At 40.7% G+C, this 19,963-nt stretch overlaps 1 protein-coding gene across 4 annotated transcripts in view; it reads left to right on the plus strand.

Annotated features, from left to right (window-relative positions):
• Positions 1-10,554, plus strand: part of LOC149180524 (putative magnesium transporter NIPA6) — a 155,438-nt gene extending 144,884 nt beyond the window's left edge. For 3 of the 4 annotated variants that reach the window (XM_089416160.1, XM_089416159.1, XM_089416161.1), the window contains 3 exons: positions 8,990-9,082; positions 9,164-9,281; positions 9,621-10,554. In XM_089416160.1, coding sequence (XP_089272286.1) covers positions 8,990-9,082; positions 9,164-9,281; positions 9,621-9,748 — 339 coding nt within the window. In that variant the 3' untranslated portion in view covers positions 9,749-10,554. The remainder of the gene's footprint in view (positions 1-8,989; positions 9,083-9,163; positions 9,282-9,620) is intronic. The other variant, XM_089416162.1, reaches the window with a different exon arrangement.
• Positions 10,555-19,963: the final 9,409 nt, after the last annotated feature.

A 19,963-nucleotide genomic window follows, 5' to 3' on the forward strand; every position in this document is an offset into this window, starting at 1 on the left:
GGTGTTGCTACACAATTTTGCACAATTTTGGTTAAGGAAAAGAACCCAACATTTTCGACTTAGGGACTTCAGAGGAAATTTGACTTTATTTGGTTGCTAGTGGAATGTGGGGGCCACCCACATGTGAATTCGAACTAGGCCATTCGAATGGCTTGGAGGGAATTCGAAGCGCTGGATGGAGGGGCCCACATGAGGCAAGGAAGGCCCACGAAGATAAAAGGAGGAAGCTCTCATTTGGATTCATTCATTCACCTTGGAAATCGAAATTACTTGATTGTTCGCTCTGCTGTTTAGCTGAGTCAATCGATTGTTTAGCCACGAATCTCTCAAGCGGGAGATTCAACCTTACCTTCGGGGGACCTTGAGTGCCCGCCCTAGGAAGGCATTTCCATCAGCGTTTTAGGAGATCCAGGAGTGTGTTACATCACTACCATTCAGTGACATACTGGGAGTGTGTATTTCTGGGCTATCTGGAGAATAGGCAGGAGGAGTTTGAGCCATCATTGATCAACCATTTGCTGGGAGAGTTAGGGGACTTGTAGAGCAGTAGCAGGCCAACATTTCTTGAGAGTTTTGGAGCCAGCAGGGCCAACAACCCAGCAATTCGAATCACTGGGCTTGGGGACAACGTAGAGGGCTAGTCGATCATTTTTGTGGGGCTTAGGAGCAAGTGCTACAACCCGGAAGCTCATCCTGAAATTTAGGGGATTTACAGTAGGGGTCAATCCCGAACTTTGGGACATTTTCCTGGAGGATTTACAGGCAGAATCCAGCAGTCCGAGTTTTGCAATTGCAGCTGAAGTTGGGCTCCTTGGGGGTTGAATTTCAGAAGTCTAAACCAGCTAAATTCCTTCGTGGGTTTTTCTAGGTTTAGGCCAAGGAGTTAGGAGCTCAAATCTTATAATTTTCTGAGCACGGGAAGTGGTGTTTCCAGCCATTTGAAGTTAGCAGAAAGAGCAATTTTCAACTTTTCTGGGCAGCGCAGTGTAGATTGGTGCAACAGTTGAGGCAACCATCGATTCAACCATTTCTCACCTGGGTTTGGTCATGCTTGTCTATTGAGACAAGCCCAGGTGCACCATTCTATTATCTATTGTATTTTTCCCTCAAAGAAGTAATAAAATGGCTCAACAGCGCATTATGTCCAACATTTCCATGGGTGCTTAATATATATTTCGTTTTTATATTTTGCTGAATAGATTGTGTGCTTTATATCATTTGTATTCCTATTTAGGAACATTACAGTGGTATCAGAGCCTAGTTCTTGGCTCAGCTGTGGGGATTTTCTCCTATGAGAAAGGGGACTAGCAGAGCATCAAATACAGAAGGCAGAGGTACCGGAGCAGAGAAAGAGAGTTGGAGATTACTCTAGACACGAAGGACAAAGGGAAAGCATTGGTAGAAGAGGAGGACATGATGGAATCCAAGCGCAAGGAAGAGATGGCTTTCAACAGCCTCTTGAGAGCCTTGAATGACTTAACCAAGGGCCAAAAAGATATGCTGGAAGAGATTAAGTTGCAGAACAGAGAGAGGACCACTCCTAGAGGGTTTCTATTTGGGGAATCTTCTGGAGCCTCTTAGCCATTCGATCACCCCTCACCAGCGGCACAACACCCATCGGCTAATGGGCCAACTCGTGCCACATTGCCCTCTTTCGTACTAGTGGTACAAATCGAACTAGCAAGGGATGAGGACCCCATTCAAATGGGGGAAATTTTAGAGAGTGGCAATCTATGGATGCAGACTTTAGGGAAGCACTCTCTTTCAGAGATTTCTGCAAGCTCAAGCAGAGTGAGAAGAACAAGGGTTATGGAGGATAGGGAACCCAGAATTATGAGCTGCAAAGGACCATAGGGAGGATGTACTTCCCTACTTTTGATGGCACTGCCAAGTGCACGACTAGGGCTTGGGTTGAGAAGATGGACACCTACTTCCAGCTCAGCTGGATGACAAAACATGAAGCCGTCAAGATGGTCACGCTGCATATGGAGGGGGAAGCTCATGAGCGGTGGTTCCATGGCTTGGCCACCCTAGGGCATCCCAATGTTGCTTCTTATGAGGATTTCACCAGGAGGGTGGTGGAGCATTTTGACCAGAGAGATCCAAAGGCCCATTTCAGAGAGCTAACCCAACTGCACTAGACAGGGAACCCAGAGCAGTACATCTCCGAGTTTCTGCGAGTATCAGTGATGGTTCCGGACTTATCAGAGGCTAGGAGGTTTTACACCTTCATTGAGGACTTACTTGAGCCCCTGCGTGGACTAGTAAAGTTATGTAGACCCTCCACACTGCAATAGGTAGTTTTGTGCACTAGAGATCTACAGGAGGCCATCCTCAAGACTAGAGCGCCTTTCCTTGCACGAATCCCTTTCCCATAGAAGGGGCATGAGACTAGACCTCCACCTCAGAGGATCACACAGGGGCGGGGGCAGCTAGATGATGAGACAAGAAAGGACCTCAGGAGGAGGAAGTTGTGCTTCACATGCAGGGAGCCTTGGGCACCAGGCCATCAGTGCATGGCCAACAAAGCACACTATATTGAGGTCTTTTCAGACAATGACCAGGCGGACGAGGTGGAGCAGGAGTGTGGTATGGGAGATGGTGAGAGTCCAGTAGATAGAGGGCCACCACCACCACCTCCACATGGAGGGTTATCCCTTGCCCCATCTTGGGGAGTCCTTGCTTCCTTATGCGGGGTTCCCAAATTCTTGACATTAAGGATCAGAGGCATCATACAGGGGCAAAGGGTGTCACACCTAGTTGACAGTGGGGCTACCCACAATTTCATAGATGCCCAGTTGGTTCACAGGAGTGGCCTCACCACGACTGAGTTTGAGGGCTTTTCAGTCCTTGTACCAGGTGACTGCACCATACAGTGCACTCAGTATGTGCCTGCTTTGACAGTAGTGATGGGGAACTACTCAATGATGGACCATTTCTTTGTGGTCAATATGTCAGACACCATCGTGGTGATGGGTGTCTAGTGGATATACTCCCTTGGGTGAGTCACTACAGATTGGATGAAGCCAAAGATGGAGTTCATCGGGCCGGATGGAAAACTTGTAGTTCTGAGAGGCATGTAGTCTTATCCACCTCAGACAGTCTTGACCCACAGGATGGAGGAAGATTTGCGACATGGGGACATTGCATGGGTAGTGGAGCTGAGGATTTCGGAGGTTGGGGGATAGGCCCAACCACCACCACCAGACATACAAGCCTTGCTGGACATATACGCAGTGGTGTTTGGGGACATTCCACCAGGGCAGCCACCAGACAGGGGATTCGAGAACACTATTGAGTTGGAGTCGAGTGTGAAGGCAGTGATCACCACCCCTTACATGCATCCCAAGGCCTACAAGGATGAGATAGAGAAGGCCATTCAGGAGCTGTTAGCATTGGGCCATATCAGGCCAAGTTCCAGTCCGTTCGCTTCTTCAGTAGTTATTGTTAAGAAGAAGGATGGAACCCTATGCATGTGCATTGACTACCGGGCCCTCAACCGGAAGACATTGAAGAACCGATACCCCACTCCCTGCATAGATGAGCTGATGGATGAGCTTAGAGGAGCCAACTACTTCTCTAAGATTGCTTTGCGTTCAGGGTACCACCAGATCAGGGTGAGGGATTAGGATATCCCTAAGACAACTTTCTGGTGCCACTATGGGCACTTCGAGTTCCTGGTCAAGCCATTTGCGCTGACCAACGCTCCGACCACTTTCCAGTCATGCATGAACCATGTCTTCCGGGGATAATTGAGGAGGTTTGTGCCAATGTTCCACCAAGATTCCGGGACGAGGGGGCGCGGGAGCGGCCTATGCAAAAGCTCCCTACCATGTTTTAGGAAACGTGGGAGCGTCAGGGTCTTAAAAATTTATAAATATAAAATATAATTTATTAATTGAGTCCACTATGACAATTTGGTTTGAATTGAAAAGCTGCAAAGCATGATCATTGATATGAATATCATTTGACATTATCCAAATTTACAAATATCATATAAAATAATAAATTTAAAATTCTAATTCAGCTTGGTCAAATTCTAATTTAGATTTTGGTCAGACAGAGGGAGAGCTTCAGCTTGATAAGGTAGCCACTGAATTATGTGAAAAGGTAAATGAACAGATCAGGAACACTGCATTGGCAGTAGAAGGGGCAACTACAATGGGTTGTCCAGCTGTATTGGATCCAACAGCTAGAAAGTTTGTTATATTATATATGATATAGACAATACATCATATGCTGAAAGAAGAGTTTTAGTTCCAGGAGAGATGAGAAGATCACATGAAAGAGTTTCTGACAGTTTACTATCAAATGACATTGATTGCAGGATGACCATCTGCGAACCAACTTGGGTGACCAACGATGGCATGGATAATTTGTCTACCTTATTAGAGCAATGTCGTGCAATTCAAACTTCAAACTAGCAGTGTATTTCAGGGGTGAAAATAATTTCAGACCTGAGAATTCAAGCTGAGCAACTGTGGTCTGTGTAAATTTTGTAACTGTATAAATTCATATATAACGACAGTTCCTGAGATGTCTTGCTGCCCATAGTATTTTGTCATGCTTGCAGTAAACGCATGTTAGTCTATAGTCCACGCAATTATTTCCCACATGACATAGGTGCTGCTTCCATAGTTTGTATGTCAAATGTCATGCAAATTAAAAACACAAACTGAATGTCTCATATTCTTTGCCTGTCACTCCGGTTATCTCCCCACTGTAATCCAGCCATCACTTGAGAAAAAAATGAGAAGTTTTAAAAGGGAAAATTCATGTATGTGCTATATGGTCCAACAAATTTCCATGATACTGACCCTCTAAAATAACGCTCTTTGAAACCAAAAGACAGCACAAGACGTTATCCCCATACAGAACATGAGTAGCTTTGTACCACTTTAGGTCTATTAAATCATAAACTATAAGCAAGGCCATTTTTTTTGGGAGCATGGGGAAACGTCCCCTCAGGGAAGGGAAACGTTTCCCTGGCACGTCCCCCTGAGTTTCCTCCATTTTGGGAGCGTGGGGAAACGTCCCCTACTCGTCCCCAAGTCCCCGGAGCGTGGGGGAGTGAGGAAACTAGACCCCTAAGGGGGGGGGGCGAGTCCCCGTGGAACACTGGTTTGTGCTGGTTTTCTTCAATGACATTTTGATTTATAGCCGGACATGGGACTCATGCATGCATTGGCCAAATTTCAACAGTACTTAGTGGGCAACAGGTTTCAGGTGAACACTGATCACAATAGTCTTCACCACTTCATGGGGCAGCAGGGCCTCAATGACAAGCAGCAAAGATGGGTCAACAAGGTGCAGGCCTATGACTTCGATATAGAGTATGTGTAAGGAAAGCATAATGTGGTGGCTGATGCTCTATCTCGGAGACCCGCTGGTCTATCACTCATGAGCATCTGCCATGATTGGAAGGCTCAACTATTGGTGGAGTACTCCAAGGACAGGAGGGCATGCGAGGTCTTGGAGGGTACCCACACAGATGAGCGTTATCGAGTGATGGATGAGGTCATCTATTAGAAGGGGCGCATTTTCTTGGTACCCAACTCATAGTTGAGAGAGAGAGTGTTCCAGGAAGCACATAACTCACCATTATCCGGGCACCAGGGGTTCTAGAAGACATATATGGCAGTCAAGGAGAGATTCACGTGGAAGGGCCTCAAGGGGGATGTGCTGAAGCACGTACAGGAGTGTGAGGCATGTCAGCGGAACAAGGGGGAGCTGATTCACCTTGCAGGATTGCTACAACTGCTTCCCATCCCCGAGGGGAAATGGGAAAGTATATCTATGGATTTCATCACAGGGCTCCCCACAGTGCAGGGGAAGGACTACATTTATGTAGTGGTCGATAGGTTGACCAAATATGCCCACTTTTTCGCCATCCCCACTAGGTACACGATTGCACAGGTTGCAGAATTGTTCTTTCGGGAGATCTTCCGGTTGCACGGGCTCCCCAAGAACATTGTGAGTGACAGGGACAACAGGTTCATGGGAGGTTTTTGGCAGGAACTTTTCAGATTGGTCGGGACTGAGCTCACTCCTAGCACCAGCTACCACCCTCAGACAGATGGCCAGACTAAGAGAGTTAATCAGTGGCTAGAGGGGTACTTGAGGAACTACGTGACAGGTCAGCAGAGGGCTTGGATCCGGTGGCTGCATCTGAGCGAGTACTGCTACAACACCACCCACCACATGTCCATTGGTATGACCCCTTAAAGTGCTTTGTATGGATATGATGCATTATCTTTTGCTGATGTTGTTTTTGGAGACAGTCGGGCCCCAAAGGCCAAAGATTGGATCCAAGAGAGCCAAGACATCCTCAAGGCTCTCAAGGATAACTTGGTGACAACCCAAAACCAACAGAAGGTGTATGCAAACCGACACAAGAGAGAGAGGCATTTCGAGGAGGGGGACTTGGTGTACCTCCGACTATAACCTTACAGGGAATCCACGCTGAAGCAGAAGGGGGCCGAGAAGCTACAACCCCGTTTCTATGGGCCATAACGAGTGATAAGATGAGTTGGGGAAGTGGCCTATGAGTTGGAGCTACCTCTGGGGAGAAGGATCCACAATGTATTTCATGTCTCGTGCCTTAAAAAGGTGCTGGGGCAACAGGTGACAACAACAACGGAGTTACCCCCATTGGATGATGAAGGCCACTTGGTTTTGGAACCCGAGGCTATCTTGGAGAGCAGGGAAAGGAAACTGAGGAGCAAGACCATCAAGGAGCTCTTGGTGCGTTGGAAGAACTTGCCAGATGAGGATGCCACTTGGGAGGGTGAGCATATTTTGGAGCACCCAACTTTGAGGTTGCTTGAGGGCAAGCAACATTTGGGAGGGGAGGACTATCATGACCCTTTTCAAATACATTTGTAACAGGGTGTTGCTACACAATTTTGCACAATTTTGGCTAAGGAAACGAACCCAACATTTTCGATTTAGGGACTTTGGAGGAAATTCAACTTTATTTGGTTGCTAGTGGAATGTGGGGGCCACCCACATGTGAATTCGAACTAGGCCATTTGAATGGCTTAGAGGGAATTTGAAAAGCTGGATGGAGGGGCCCACATGAGGCAAGGAAGGCCCACGAAGATAAAAGGAGGAGGAAGCTCTCATTTGGATTCATTCATTCACCTTGCAAATCGAAATTACTTGACTGTTCGCTTTGCTATTTAGCCGAGTCAACCGGTTGTTTAGCCACGAATCTCTCAAGCGGGAGATTCAACCTTACCTTCGGGGGACCTTGAGTGCCCGCCCTAGGAAGGTAGTTCCATCAACATTTCAGGAGATCCGGGAGTGTGTTACAACACTACCATTCAGTCACATACAGGGAGTGCGTATTTTTGGGCTATCTGGAGAATACGCAGGAGGAGTTTGAGCCACCATTGATCAGCCATTTGCCGGGAGAGTTAGGGGACTTGGAGAGCAGTAGCAGGCGAACATTTCTTGAGAGTTTTGGAGCCAGCAGGGCCAACAACCAACAATTCAAATTACTGGGCTTGGGGACAGCGTAGAGGGCAAATCCATCATTTTCGTGGGGCTTAGGAGCAAGTGCTACAGCCCGGAAGCTCATCCGGGAAGTCAGGGGATTTACAGGCAGAATCCAACAGGCCGAGTTTTGTAGTTGCAGCTGAAGTTGGGCTCCTTGGGGGTCGAATTTCAGAAGTCTAAACCAACTAAACTCCTTCGAGGTTTTTTCTAGGTTTAGGCCAAGGAGTTAGGAGCTCAAATCTTATAATTTTTTGAGCACGAGAAGTGGTGTTTCCAGCCATTCGAAGTTAGCAGAAAGGGCAGTTTTCTGGGCAGCGCAGTGCAGATTGGTGCAGCAGTTGAGACAACCATCGATTCAGCGATTTCTCGCCTAGGTTTGGTCATGCTTGTCCATTGAGACAAGCCCAGGTGCACCATTCTATTATCTATTGTATTTTTCCCTCAAAGAAGTAATAAAATGGCTCAGCAGTTCATTATTTCCAGCATTTCCTTGGGTGCTTAATATATATTTCGTTTTTATATTTTGCTGAACAGATTGTATGCTTTATATCACTTGTATTCCTATTTAGGAAGATTACAAAGTGACCTGATAGGATAATTACAAGTACAATGGAAAGCATTGCGCGCACGCACATGATTGAAAATGTTGCAGATATCATGGATATATCAGAAATATTGCAATATTACTGACAATTCCATTGCAGATGATATATACCCCCACATTGTGAAGTCCTGATATATTAGAAAAATTCCAAGTTGATATGAAATTATTGCCCAATGCAGGGAACAATCCCAATAAAAGAAGGAAAAGTTAAAACTTAAGCCAATTTTGTATTTTTTAATGCTTGCTGATTTTTACAGTTTGTTGAGTTTCATGCTTGGCTTTTCCATATAAGATACTTAACTGATGTGTCTTTGTACTTTACTACATTGTATTGACTTATTTTTTATTTGCCATTATTAGTAATTGCTTGTATGCATGGATTTGCATGCTTCCTTCTCGGTTGATTATCAATCTAATCGTTGTATGCTGGGGTCCTGGCTGTAGAGCAAACATAGCAAACATAGTAGGTATGATATATTTGTTAAGGAATGATGATTTAAGTATCATGATAGCCAATCCCAAGCCCCAAATACTTTTAGAATTTTTGTTGCATGTTAGGTAGACCTAATATCAAGAATTGTTCTCAGAATTTTGAAATTTCAAATCTTATTTTACCAGCATATTGTCAATCAATACCATAGCTATATAAAGGAGATAAATGTATGAAGATGATTTCAGATGAAAATTGGAAGATTAATGAAGAAAGAAATATTGAAAATTTAAATGGTCAAATTATCTGGTATCTGGAAATCGCAGCGGACTCTAAGTTTTCGGTTTCTTCAAATGCAGATTTATATTAACATTTTTACAAATTTGCACCATTATACTAGAGTTCAGCTTTGCATGCTAGCATTTTGTTCTAATTATGACTCTTTCCTATTTCAGGCTCTTGATACTTTCAATACTGCAGTGGTATCTCCTATCTACTATGTTATGTTCACAACATTGACCATACTTGCAAGTGTTATCATGTTTAAGGTATCCATGGGTTCTAGACAACTACTATGGATTTTGGTTACGTTTGCTTTTAGTATGTTTTACATGCATTTCTACTTGCAGGATTGGGCTGGTCAAAGCGCAAGCAGCATAGTGTCAGAGATTTGTGGTTTAATTACTATCCTTTCAGGAACAATCATATTGCATGTAACAAAGGACTCTGACAAAAGCTCATCAACAAGTATGTGTGACCAACTCTATCATGCTGCTTAGAAAAAAATATACTGCACGTTTGCTTGTGTTTGAAATCTATAGTAAAACATGTATTGAATGTTTTTCATATACTAAGGAAATATCCAACAAAGGTAGGATAAACAGTTAAAATCCATGTAGGATAAGATAATATATTGTAATATGAATATTTTATCATTTATGGATTTTAATTTGTTACCTTACTTGTATTGGATATTTCTTAGTAGATGGATTGATTGATTCATTACACAACAGCATACTTGAATCTAACTACTCTGTTCCTTTTCTTTTGTGACAATTGTTTTGGTATTCTGGTCATTATCTGCAGATGTCTATGCACCACTCTCACCTTCGTTGCCTACATGTCACTGCCAAGAAAACGAGGAGTTGATTAAGTGCACAGAGGATAATTGTATATCTACAGAAGAGATAACTTTCCGAAGAACAGATTTATGATGCTAGCTAGCACCAAAGTGATGCATGTTTGGAGTTGGTAGAATACACGGATATGCAGGAAATGTCAAGTCATAGCACTTGCACCTTATCTGTACGGCACACTACGTTGGTTTCTATCGGGGACAAAAGCAAACACTGCATATTCATCAGCTGTATTTTGGGTGACAAGGCTTTTCATGGGTGACTGAATGCGGTTATTTCTACACTCTTTGCTCTGCTAATACACACTTGATGTGATTGTCTCTTTGAAAAAAGTATTGGATCTAAGGATTGCTTTATGCCGAGTCCCTCACCTGCATTGTAAGAGCAAGGAGAGCTAAATATGTTAATACCAGACAAGGGAAGCCCAAGTCTTGTCATCAATCATTCTGCAAAAGATTTGCGACTGATGACGGCCTTTAAGTTGTCCATGTTAGGGTGAATTAACCCAGTTTCTTTGCAACCCTCAGATTAAAAGTGAGGCAAATACCTTCAGTGTCTCTCTCCTTCATTGTTATTTAGTGCTATATGCAATCATCCCACTAAGATGCAGGTGCCCTTAATATGAAAAAGGGCAAAGCAATAGTGATTTCCCACTAGGATGCAGGTGCCCTTAATATGAAAAAGAGCAAAGAAATAGTGATTCGAGGATCAACAAGCAACACACTGCTTCGATTTGGAATGCCACTTACTGAAGAGATCTTAGCTTGCATGGTCAAGTGGGATGCCATTGCAAATATTATAGTTGAGATAAAATGGTATTTCTCATGGTAGCGATATTTTGTTTCCCAAGTATCATTATATTAATATTATCATTCTTTTTTAAATGTGAAAGTCTGCCACCCGTTACATCTAAATATAAATTAGCAGATGCATCGAGAGAAAAACATCGATGCCCCCATAAAGGTCACGTTGGAAGGGTATAACCTGCTTTGGGCATACGGGTTGTTTTGGCCCAGCCCAGGCTTGTTGCTTTCCTGTCTAATTAGTAATTAGAATATTGATTAAGATTCAGTTACACCTAATTTCTAATCTGATTTGCTCCTTCTTAATATTGGTTGCAACACCATCATCACTTGAAAATATCAATATATGAGCACTCTAATGAGGTTCCATTCTGCTATAAATTTGAGGGTTTGAAGTAAGACCATCTACTTTATACTTGTTTATTCCTAAAACTGGGTAAAATTAACGTTATACTTGTTTATTCCCAACACTGAGGATGCTGGACACTTAGGCCTTTTTAGAGTTCTTCATGAAAAATGATCAACTGACTTTTTTCTTCCAAATATGATTCATCATTGCCTTGTAAAGAGAATAGCCATAACATTGTTGTCTTGTAATTTTTTCTAATGGTAAAGTATTTTACACAACTTGTTTAAGTGATTGTTATTTTCTAATATTTTTAAAAACTGTTACATCCTGCCAAAATCAAACCTACCTCTTAAATCCAAAATAGTATAATACAAGCAGCTATCAAGGAGACATCAAAACTAATCTAACTATCAAAAGTTTCGTAAAATTTATGATAAATGATCAAAACATCTTTAATGGATAATATTAATGGATTTTTCATTTTTCCTTAAAATTTTGTTTATGTTTCCATTCATAAAGATATTATGAAGGTAGAGACTTGTAATTTTAATGTTTTCGATCAGGGGGACAACTCAATTGATGATATTGAATTGATGAAAATTGTTCAGAATGAGAATTTTAATTTTTAAAACTTATAATTTTTCAGTCTAACTCCAAAGTCCACCATCATTCTGAAAAATAGTGTTATTTATTATTTTTTTTGGTTGGATTAAAATTACTATCTTTTGCGACTATTGCCTTGACAATGCTTTACATATTGATGAGAAAAACCTTAAAATCAACCATTGATTCAAAAAATGACATTTTCTTGAAACTACTTTTTCTTTAAAATACTCGGACTTGACGATTGGAACCATTGTAAAATCAACCATTGAATCAAAAAGTCTTGCTCCCAATAGTTCCTCCCTCTTTTAAAGGATAACATTACGATTCTTTTCTGAATTTGTGGTCTTTACAACTAATACCCTTGAAACCAAGATTTTAAAACCAAACGAAAAATAAAAAGAGATGTTATTAGTGTACACTATTTTCTTTCTTTCTTTATTTTTTATGTTGAGTTTAAAACCCTAATATTTTATAAACGATGACTGAAAAGTCTAGTATTTTTGTAAATAAAATCACAAAGAAGAAAAAGAAAAGAGGAAAAAAAGTTGAAAAACTTGAAGTAAAATCATAAAATCTTCAAACTGGAAAATTAATGATTAAAATAAAATAAATATTTTGATATGTTTGGGGAGTGATGCTAGGCATCACACTTTCACCCCCTACGCCTTATTTAGTTGTGAGAGGGAGAACCACTAATGCAAAATTTTTGTGATGTCTAGGGGAAAGAGTGATAAACTTCAAAAATGTGATTGAAGGAGTCATTGTCAATGCAACAATTTGGTGATGGGAGGGAGTCTTACCAATGCAAAACTTCTATAATGTATGAGGAAAGGGGTGATGTGCTCCAAATGAATGATGAGGGGTCACCATTGCAAAATTATTGTGATGTTTTGAGGGAGGGAAAGTAGGTGTGCATGATGCACCCCAAAAGAATGGAGAGAGGTGGAGCTTCTATCGCAAAAGTCGTGTGATGTTTAGGGCATGAAGGGCCAATGCTCCCCCACCCACCTTCCAACCAACATATCATAATTTTTTTTTAATATTTATTTTGATTATATATATATATATATATATATATATATATATATATATTAACAGTAATGAGTGCATTCCACTAGTCACAATTGGTAACTTAGTAGAAATCACTATCACTATTCCACCTTTAGTAGAACTATTTCATAAATGTCACACAGACCAACATGTCTCTTGAGACTTAAACCCACGTTACTTGAGACACAAATCATGAACCATACCACTTGAGCTAAGTTTCTGTGACATTTTTAGAATTTTTTTTTTAATGTTTGTTTTTTGTTTTAAATAATTTATTTCAATTGTTTTTTTATATGTTTATTTTTTAAAGGAGTGAGTATTGTAATTTTTTTATTAAATTAATTGGCTTCTATTACATCATAATTTACATATACATAACATATCAATCAATGTCCTCACTATTAAGGCTTTCCATAAGAGAAACCAAACCAATGGCCATGAAGGCGTTGCGTCAGTCTTTTGTCCAACAAAATGAGCAAAAAAAAATCTAGTTGTTGTTCATCCCTACACCAAGACAAATGTCTAGCACCTTTGACAAAAATATTACATATTGTTTACTAAATAACACTGACATACCACAGTTGTAAATTATATGAGAAAATAAAATAAAAGCCCATGATTATAAACCAAACATACAACACATGCATGCATCAATCATTGGAAGTTTTTATTGGGGCAGGGTCTTGCGCATTTGGGCTTGCTGGAGAGTGATGCCCACATTGAGAGGCAGCACATTGAAGATGCCCCTCAATGTGGGCTAGCTAAGCATCCACGTTGACCAAACAAGAGCGCTGATGTCTTTGACCCTGTTGGATGTTGTTGAGGAAGGCTATAATTTCATTGTGATCTTAATGTTTCTCTTTGACGACACAATCCAATAGAGTTTTCATTTGCCAGTGAAGGGTGATGTAATGGAGAAACTGGCTCCTATGCCCCTTGGTATGTCTAGGGTTTGGAACCCATCCAGAGCCATTAACTTGAATTTTAGAATCAAAATGTGTTGAAATGTGTAGCTTGGGAAGTACTCGCACAACCCTTGCGGTACTGGGTAATCTTTGTGACAACCAAGTTAATATCTATGTGATAAAGGAGGGTCGAGATCCCTGTTGATGGTGGAAGACAAGACCGAGTGAGCGCTGAGTCCCCTCAAAGAACGACACATGAGATTGTAGTTCTGTAAGGAAGGTTATCACATGTTTAGTGACTAACGTGGCCGCAGGTTTTGAGGTGGCTGTAAAATCCTGTCATCTAGGCCAAGAATATTAGTCAAGCAAATGCCCAGAACCGTGGACTCTTAGGGGTTGTGCTGAGTTCTTAAAGAGGTATGTTTTGTGCTCTTATGTTTGTTGAATTGCTAAGTGTAGAAGGCTATTCATAAGGGTTTTGGACAAATATAGATTCCCTAGTGATTGTGATTTGGTGTGATAAAATCACTATTGTGTGGGTTGCCTAGTGTGCCCTAGTTGTGATTTTGAATGACAAGTCACTGCTGAGTGGGCTGTCCAAGTAAGCCCTAAGTACAATAATCTTGGTGGAGCAAGATGGTTATTGTGAGGGTTGTTAGTGGAAGCCCTAATTTTGGTAATCTCGGAGCAACAAGGACTAATAGAGGGCAGACTCTGAAGACCCTAAGAGCAGGCATTCTTGGAACAACAAGAGGGTTACTAGAGGGCATATTGTTGAGCATAAGTATAGTCACCCTTGGTGGAGCAAGTACATTATTAGAGGCAAAAGTATTGAAGCTAAAGATACAAGTAATTCTAGAGCAACAAAAGTACTTGTGAGCAACAGTGGCAGAGGCATTGGAGCGTCAATACCCTTTGCAAGTATAGGTGGTAAAGGACCTGCTAGGTGTTCAAGGTACGCGGACTGAAAGGGCTAGTGTGAGATCTCCTTCAACAAGTAAGTCAAGTGTATCTTTTTTAAGGGCAGATTGAGTGTCATAAATTGTTGACATCAATCCCTAGTTTTCCTTGTATGAGGGCTAATTGTAAAGGCCATGATCCCTGGTACAAGAGCCCTATGTTTGTTGTATTAAAGTTGTAATATAACAAGTTTTTGGTTTGCAAAAATTCTTGTGCAATTCATTGATTCATTGTTGTATATTTTTCACTTTGCAAAGTGCTTGTGTTGTGGCATTTTAGTGTGTTTATGATCGTGTCTTAGACATAGACTTGATCTTGAATTTCCAAGGAAAAAATCAACATGGCATTAAAGAAACTTTGAAGGGACAATTGAATTAGGTGTGCACAACAAAGCAACTTAAGAGGGAGTTGTGAAATTTCCTAGAACATGGAACGAAGGTTCAATTGAGAACATGGAAATGTGGTCTTGACTGACTAGGTTATGAGATAGGCTGGGAGTTTTGGTGGTGAACTTGGTGAACAACAATTTATTGTGTAGCAAATCGCAATCATAGACTTCTGATGACTTGTCAAAGATTGTTGGGACTGCTCAAGGGGTGCTTTGACATGAAAGAGTTAGCTTCGTGTGAAGGACGAGATCATGGAAAAGCTAGTATCTTCATTGGGTTGTGAAGTTGTACATATGACATTGGAGTCATGTCACATGAGGTATTTGACCCAGGAGAATGAGATCACTTGCTAAGTTGAATTGCGGTGGTCTAGAGTTATTCGATCCAGTGTTAAACGACAACTCAGACTGACCCTGGAAGGACACACATTCAGTAGTAGAGCTTTCCATGAGGGAAAGCAAAGTGATTCAGTGGAGGTTGTGTAGACTCAGAGGGAGTCTAGCTTCAAAGGGAGACTGTGAAGGATTGTCATCTTCCCTATGGAAGCTTGAATCTTTAGGTTATGACGAGATCGAGGCAAGGACACTATCGAGGATAGTGTGATTCATTCTATAGGGTGCGCTGTAGTGGTGAATGCCAAATATTGGGCTAGTGTCGTTGATGATGACGAGTTCCAAGTGGTGGAAGAACCTCCCTTGCTAAGGAGTGTTGAAATCTGTAGCTTGGGAGGTACTCCCACAACCCCTGGGGTACTGGGTTTGTGAAGAGTTGACCCACAAAATGTGGTTTGTGGGTAGTGCACCCAAGTGGTGGGATTTGTACCCAAATTCATGGGTGAAATACCCAAGGAGAAAATTGTTGTTTATTCATTGGATGCATGAGGGACACCCTTGATGCGGTAAGGGGCACCCATGGATTTAATGGAGTGATGAAAAACAAATGAAAATATTTTTTTTCTTACGATTAGTGGGGTTTTTATGTGTAGGCCCATGTCGACTTGGCCTATAAGATATGAACCTTGGGGTTTAATGTTATCCCCTAAGATCATTATAAGAAGATATGAATGTGAGATCATTTGGTATCATCCACAAGTGCAATTCATCAAGAGAAGAAGCACGGAGAAGCCACAGACCTCAAGGAGCTGAGTTAGCAAGGAGAAGGATGAGTTTGTCTCTTAGCTTGTGATCTGGATATCCGAGTTCAAGGAGGACTGCCATGGTGTTTTGGGCATAGTTCTGGTTCATATCTTTCTATGGTAATCTCTATGACAACCGAGTTAATATTTGTGTCATAAAGGAGGGTTGAGATCCCTGTTGATGGTGGAAAACAAGGCCGAGTGAGGGCTGCCTCCCCCCAAGGAACAACACAGGAGATCGCTGGTTTGTAAGGAAGGTTATCACATGTTTTAGTGATTGAAGTGGCCGCAAAAAATTTTCATCTAGGTCGAGAATATTAGTCAAGCGGATCCCCAAAACTGTGGACTGTTTGGGGCTATGCCGAGTTCTTATTTGGTGCTCTTAAGTTTGTTGAATTGCTAAGTGTGGAGGGGTGTTCATAAGGGTTTTGGAAAACAAGTGTATATGCCTTAGAGACTGTGATTTGGTGTGATAAAGTTACTATTGTGTGGCTTGCCAAGTGTACCCTAGTTGTTTTTATTTTGTATGACAAGTCACTACTGACTGGGATGTCCTAGTAAGCCCTAACTACTATAATGTTGGTGGAGTAAGAAGGTTGTTGTGAGAGTTGTTTGTGGAAGCCCTAAGTTCAGTAATCTTGGAGCAACAAGGAATGATAGAGGGCATAATTGGAAGACCCTAAGAGCAGACATTCTTGGAGTAGTAAGAGCATCGCGTGAGTGCAAATTGTTGAGCCTATTTATAGTGACCCTTGGTGGAGCAAGTGTACTGTTAGAGGCAAAAGTATTGAAGTTGAAGATACAAGCAATTCTGGAGCAACAGAAGTACTTGTGAGCAACAGTGGCAGAGACATTGGAGCAATAATACCCTCTACAAGTATAAGTGGCAAAGGATCTGTTAGGTGTTCAAGGTACATGGACTGAAAGGACTAGAGTGAGATCTCCTTCAACGAGTAAGTCAAGCATGTTTTGTTCAAGGGTAGATTGAGTGTCATAAGTTTTTGATATCAAGCCCTAGTTTTCCTTGTATAAGGGCTAATTGTAAGGGCCATGATCCATGGTACGAGAGCCATATGTTTGTTGTATTAAAGTTGTAATATAACAAGTTTTGGGTTTGCAAAAGTTCTTGTGTACTTCATTAATTCACTCTTGTACATTTTCCGTTGTGCAAAGTGATTGTGTTGTGGCATCTGTGTGTTTATGATCATGTTTAGACATAGCCCTGTATTTGAATTTCCAAGGAAAAAAGCAACAAAATGAACTTGTTGGTCAGTAGCAATTAAGGCTTCAATATGTTGGATTTCCTCTCGAACTTCAGGGGTAACTAAGAGATAAATTTTAGCAGTTGATCGAGCTTGTGTTTGGGATCTGGGTTTTCCCGAAGAATCACGACCCCCAAATTTTCACCTTGGGTGCATTCTCTGCCTTGGCATGACGCTTGGAAAGGACTAAAACTCAGTGTTAGGGGCTTTCAGAGAAGGGTGTATGGGAAAGGAAAGGCTATGGGGAGGTTGGAGCGAAGCAAACTAGAGGGTAGAGCATTGAGATGAGGCTAACCAGAGGAGCTAGGATTAAAGCAACAAGAAAGGTAATTGCATAGGGAAAGAGTTTTGAATAAAGGTGAGAACCATCAAGATGAAAATAACAACAAAAACCATAGAGAAGATAACTACAATGATGCAACTTAGAATCCTAGGCTCGAAAATCGGAAACACAACATTGTATTGACAATACCAGCGAGAAGCTATGGCCAATAGATATTTTACCAACTTAGGGCTTGCATGCTCGCTCGATACATTATTTAAAGGTTCTTGGTGACAATGTTCCCGTCAGAAGTCATTCAATCTTCTCACCTGCACCCTAGAGACCATAAGTGGGCATCGAATTAACTGAGCGACCACGTAGAAAGAGAAAAGTAGGCACATGCTAGGGGGCTTGGGCCTTCCTCCACCAAAAAATTGAGGAGCCAAACGCCAAGGGGAAAAAATCCCACATGCGACCCGACGAAAGAGACGAATTAGTAGAAAATGGTAGAGCAGGCTCAAACAAGATAAGAAAACATGGAGGGCATGGCAGTTGCCATATTAATTTACAATGGTGTCTTGAATTGTATCATGTGTGATTGCATGGGGGAGTTGGCCATGACCTCCCCCTCTTTAATGCCTTGAGAGGCAGTGGGGTGGTGAGCCTTCTTTACCCCCTTCGCTGGTTCATTTTCCAACACCCCCATTAGGGTTGTAAGATTTGACGAGATGAAACTTTGTAATTGATCTCTTCACTTAGCCCAGGCTTCATTGTGCTAAGGGAGGGCCAAGTTAGAATCTCGATTCATGCACCCTAAATTAGTGAAGTAATTTGCCACCTTATTTCAAGATCGGTTAGAGTGTGAGGGAATAATGGTAGGGGATTCTTGGATTAGGGAGTTAATACAAGAAACAAAATTTTATAGTAATTTAAATTGGTTTCACTGGTTTTTAAATTTTAATTTTTAATTTGGTGTTGGTTACAAGTTTTTATTTTTAATCCGTGTTTCCTTATATATTATTATTATTTTTTTAAAATTAAATGTTTGAATTGTGGTTTATTCTTTAATTTTACTTTAAAAAAAAATCATTTTTTTTTCTCTTATCAGGGTTTTTATTTTTCTCTATTGTTTATTTTTACAATTTCAATTAACATCGTACCAAGCTTTCAGATCATGGAAATGTTACAATTTAAAACTCGAAAAAATATAATGCAATTGATAGTGCATATTTTCAATTCCATAGATAGTCTTTAGGATTTTGATTCCAAAAGTACTGGTTGTTAGGGTCATGATTTCAAAAAATTTGCAAGTTTATCCCTAAAAAAAAATTGGTGTTGCTATTGGGAGCACCATTGTTTGATTTGTGGATATTTTAAGGCTTTTGTTGCAACGTTACTAATTGTTAACTAGTCCAAAGGTTTCAAAGAAGCAATTTCAACCTTTAAATTAAACATTGGTGCTATTATTAGTGCCACTCTCAATTTGAGGGTTGATTTTGATGTTTTTTCTCGATGACATTAAGTTTATGGTTGCAAAATATGGTAATTTTGACCCTTGAAAAGGGTGATACTGGTAACACCACTTTTTGAAATTGGATAATAATAGCCATGGAATGTGACTTCTGAAAAAAATAGAACTCTTGTCAAGTTCATAACTTTATCGAAAATTAAATAATCAAATTTTGAATGGGTGTCTGTTGGACACAATTATGGTTAAGTGGTCAATTATGTCATGTAGTTTTGATTTATAATTTAGATGTTTGGATTTCCACCTTTTTTCAATTATGCTTTATTGTAGGGCAATATTTAAGCATGAAACCCTACTCATCTCCGTAGGGTGAGAACCATCTTGAACTTGTTTGTTAGGTTTTTGATCTAATAGAAGTTTGTTGCTCCTCATAATGAATGGAAAGATCAATGTTTGCTATTCTCTATTGTATTTACTTATCTATGATGGATGAATGAATGTAGTTCTTTCTATTTCAATAACCAATCTCTTTCTACTTGTTTTTCCTTACAACTTTACTTATTTTGCTCTTGTGGCACACTTCCCCTACCAAGTATCCAACCTATAGACTTTTATTTGTTTCCATTGTTGTGTGTCCTTACCGTCTTAGGTTTTCCTTAATTTTTCTTTATTTATTTGTTTTTTTAATAAATTTATTGTTAGTATTTAGTTTTCTTTTTCTTATGTCTTAGGCTTGCATTACCACCTTCACTTTGAGCCTTAGATTTGATGCATAACACATTTTCCTTTACATTACAAATTATGCAAATCTTTTCTACAAGTTTCTTAGGGAGGGGTTCAATTATATGCCCTCTTTAAATGTTTCAAGAATTATCTCTCATGCTTCAGTGGGTCATATTCCTAACAAAGAAATGTAGAGTCTTGTGCACAATATTGGTGCAGTGCATATCCTTTATAGAAAATTTTTGATACCATTGTGGGGTAGAACAATCCTCTCACGAAAAACCCTTTGCAGAGACATTCTGGAACAATGTAGCTAAATGGATCTAAGATTTATATAGAATGTCATATTTCAATGGTCAAAGTGGTCATGGTTCACATCAC

Source organism: Pinus tabuliformis, chromosome 3_2, assembly GCF_031772625.1.
Source record: "Pinus tabuliformis cultivar Carrire ecotype Pingquan chromosome 3_2, CPIR1, whole genome shotgun sequence".
NCBI classification, from domain to species: Eukaryota; Viridiplantae; Streptophyta; class Pinopsida; order Pinales; family Pinaceae; genus Pinus; species Pinus tabuliformis.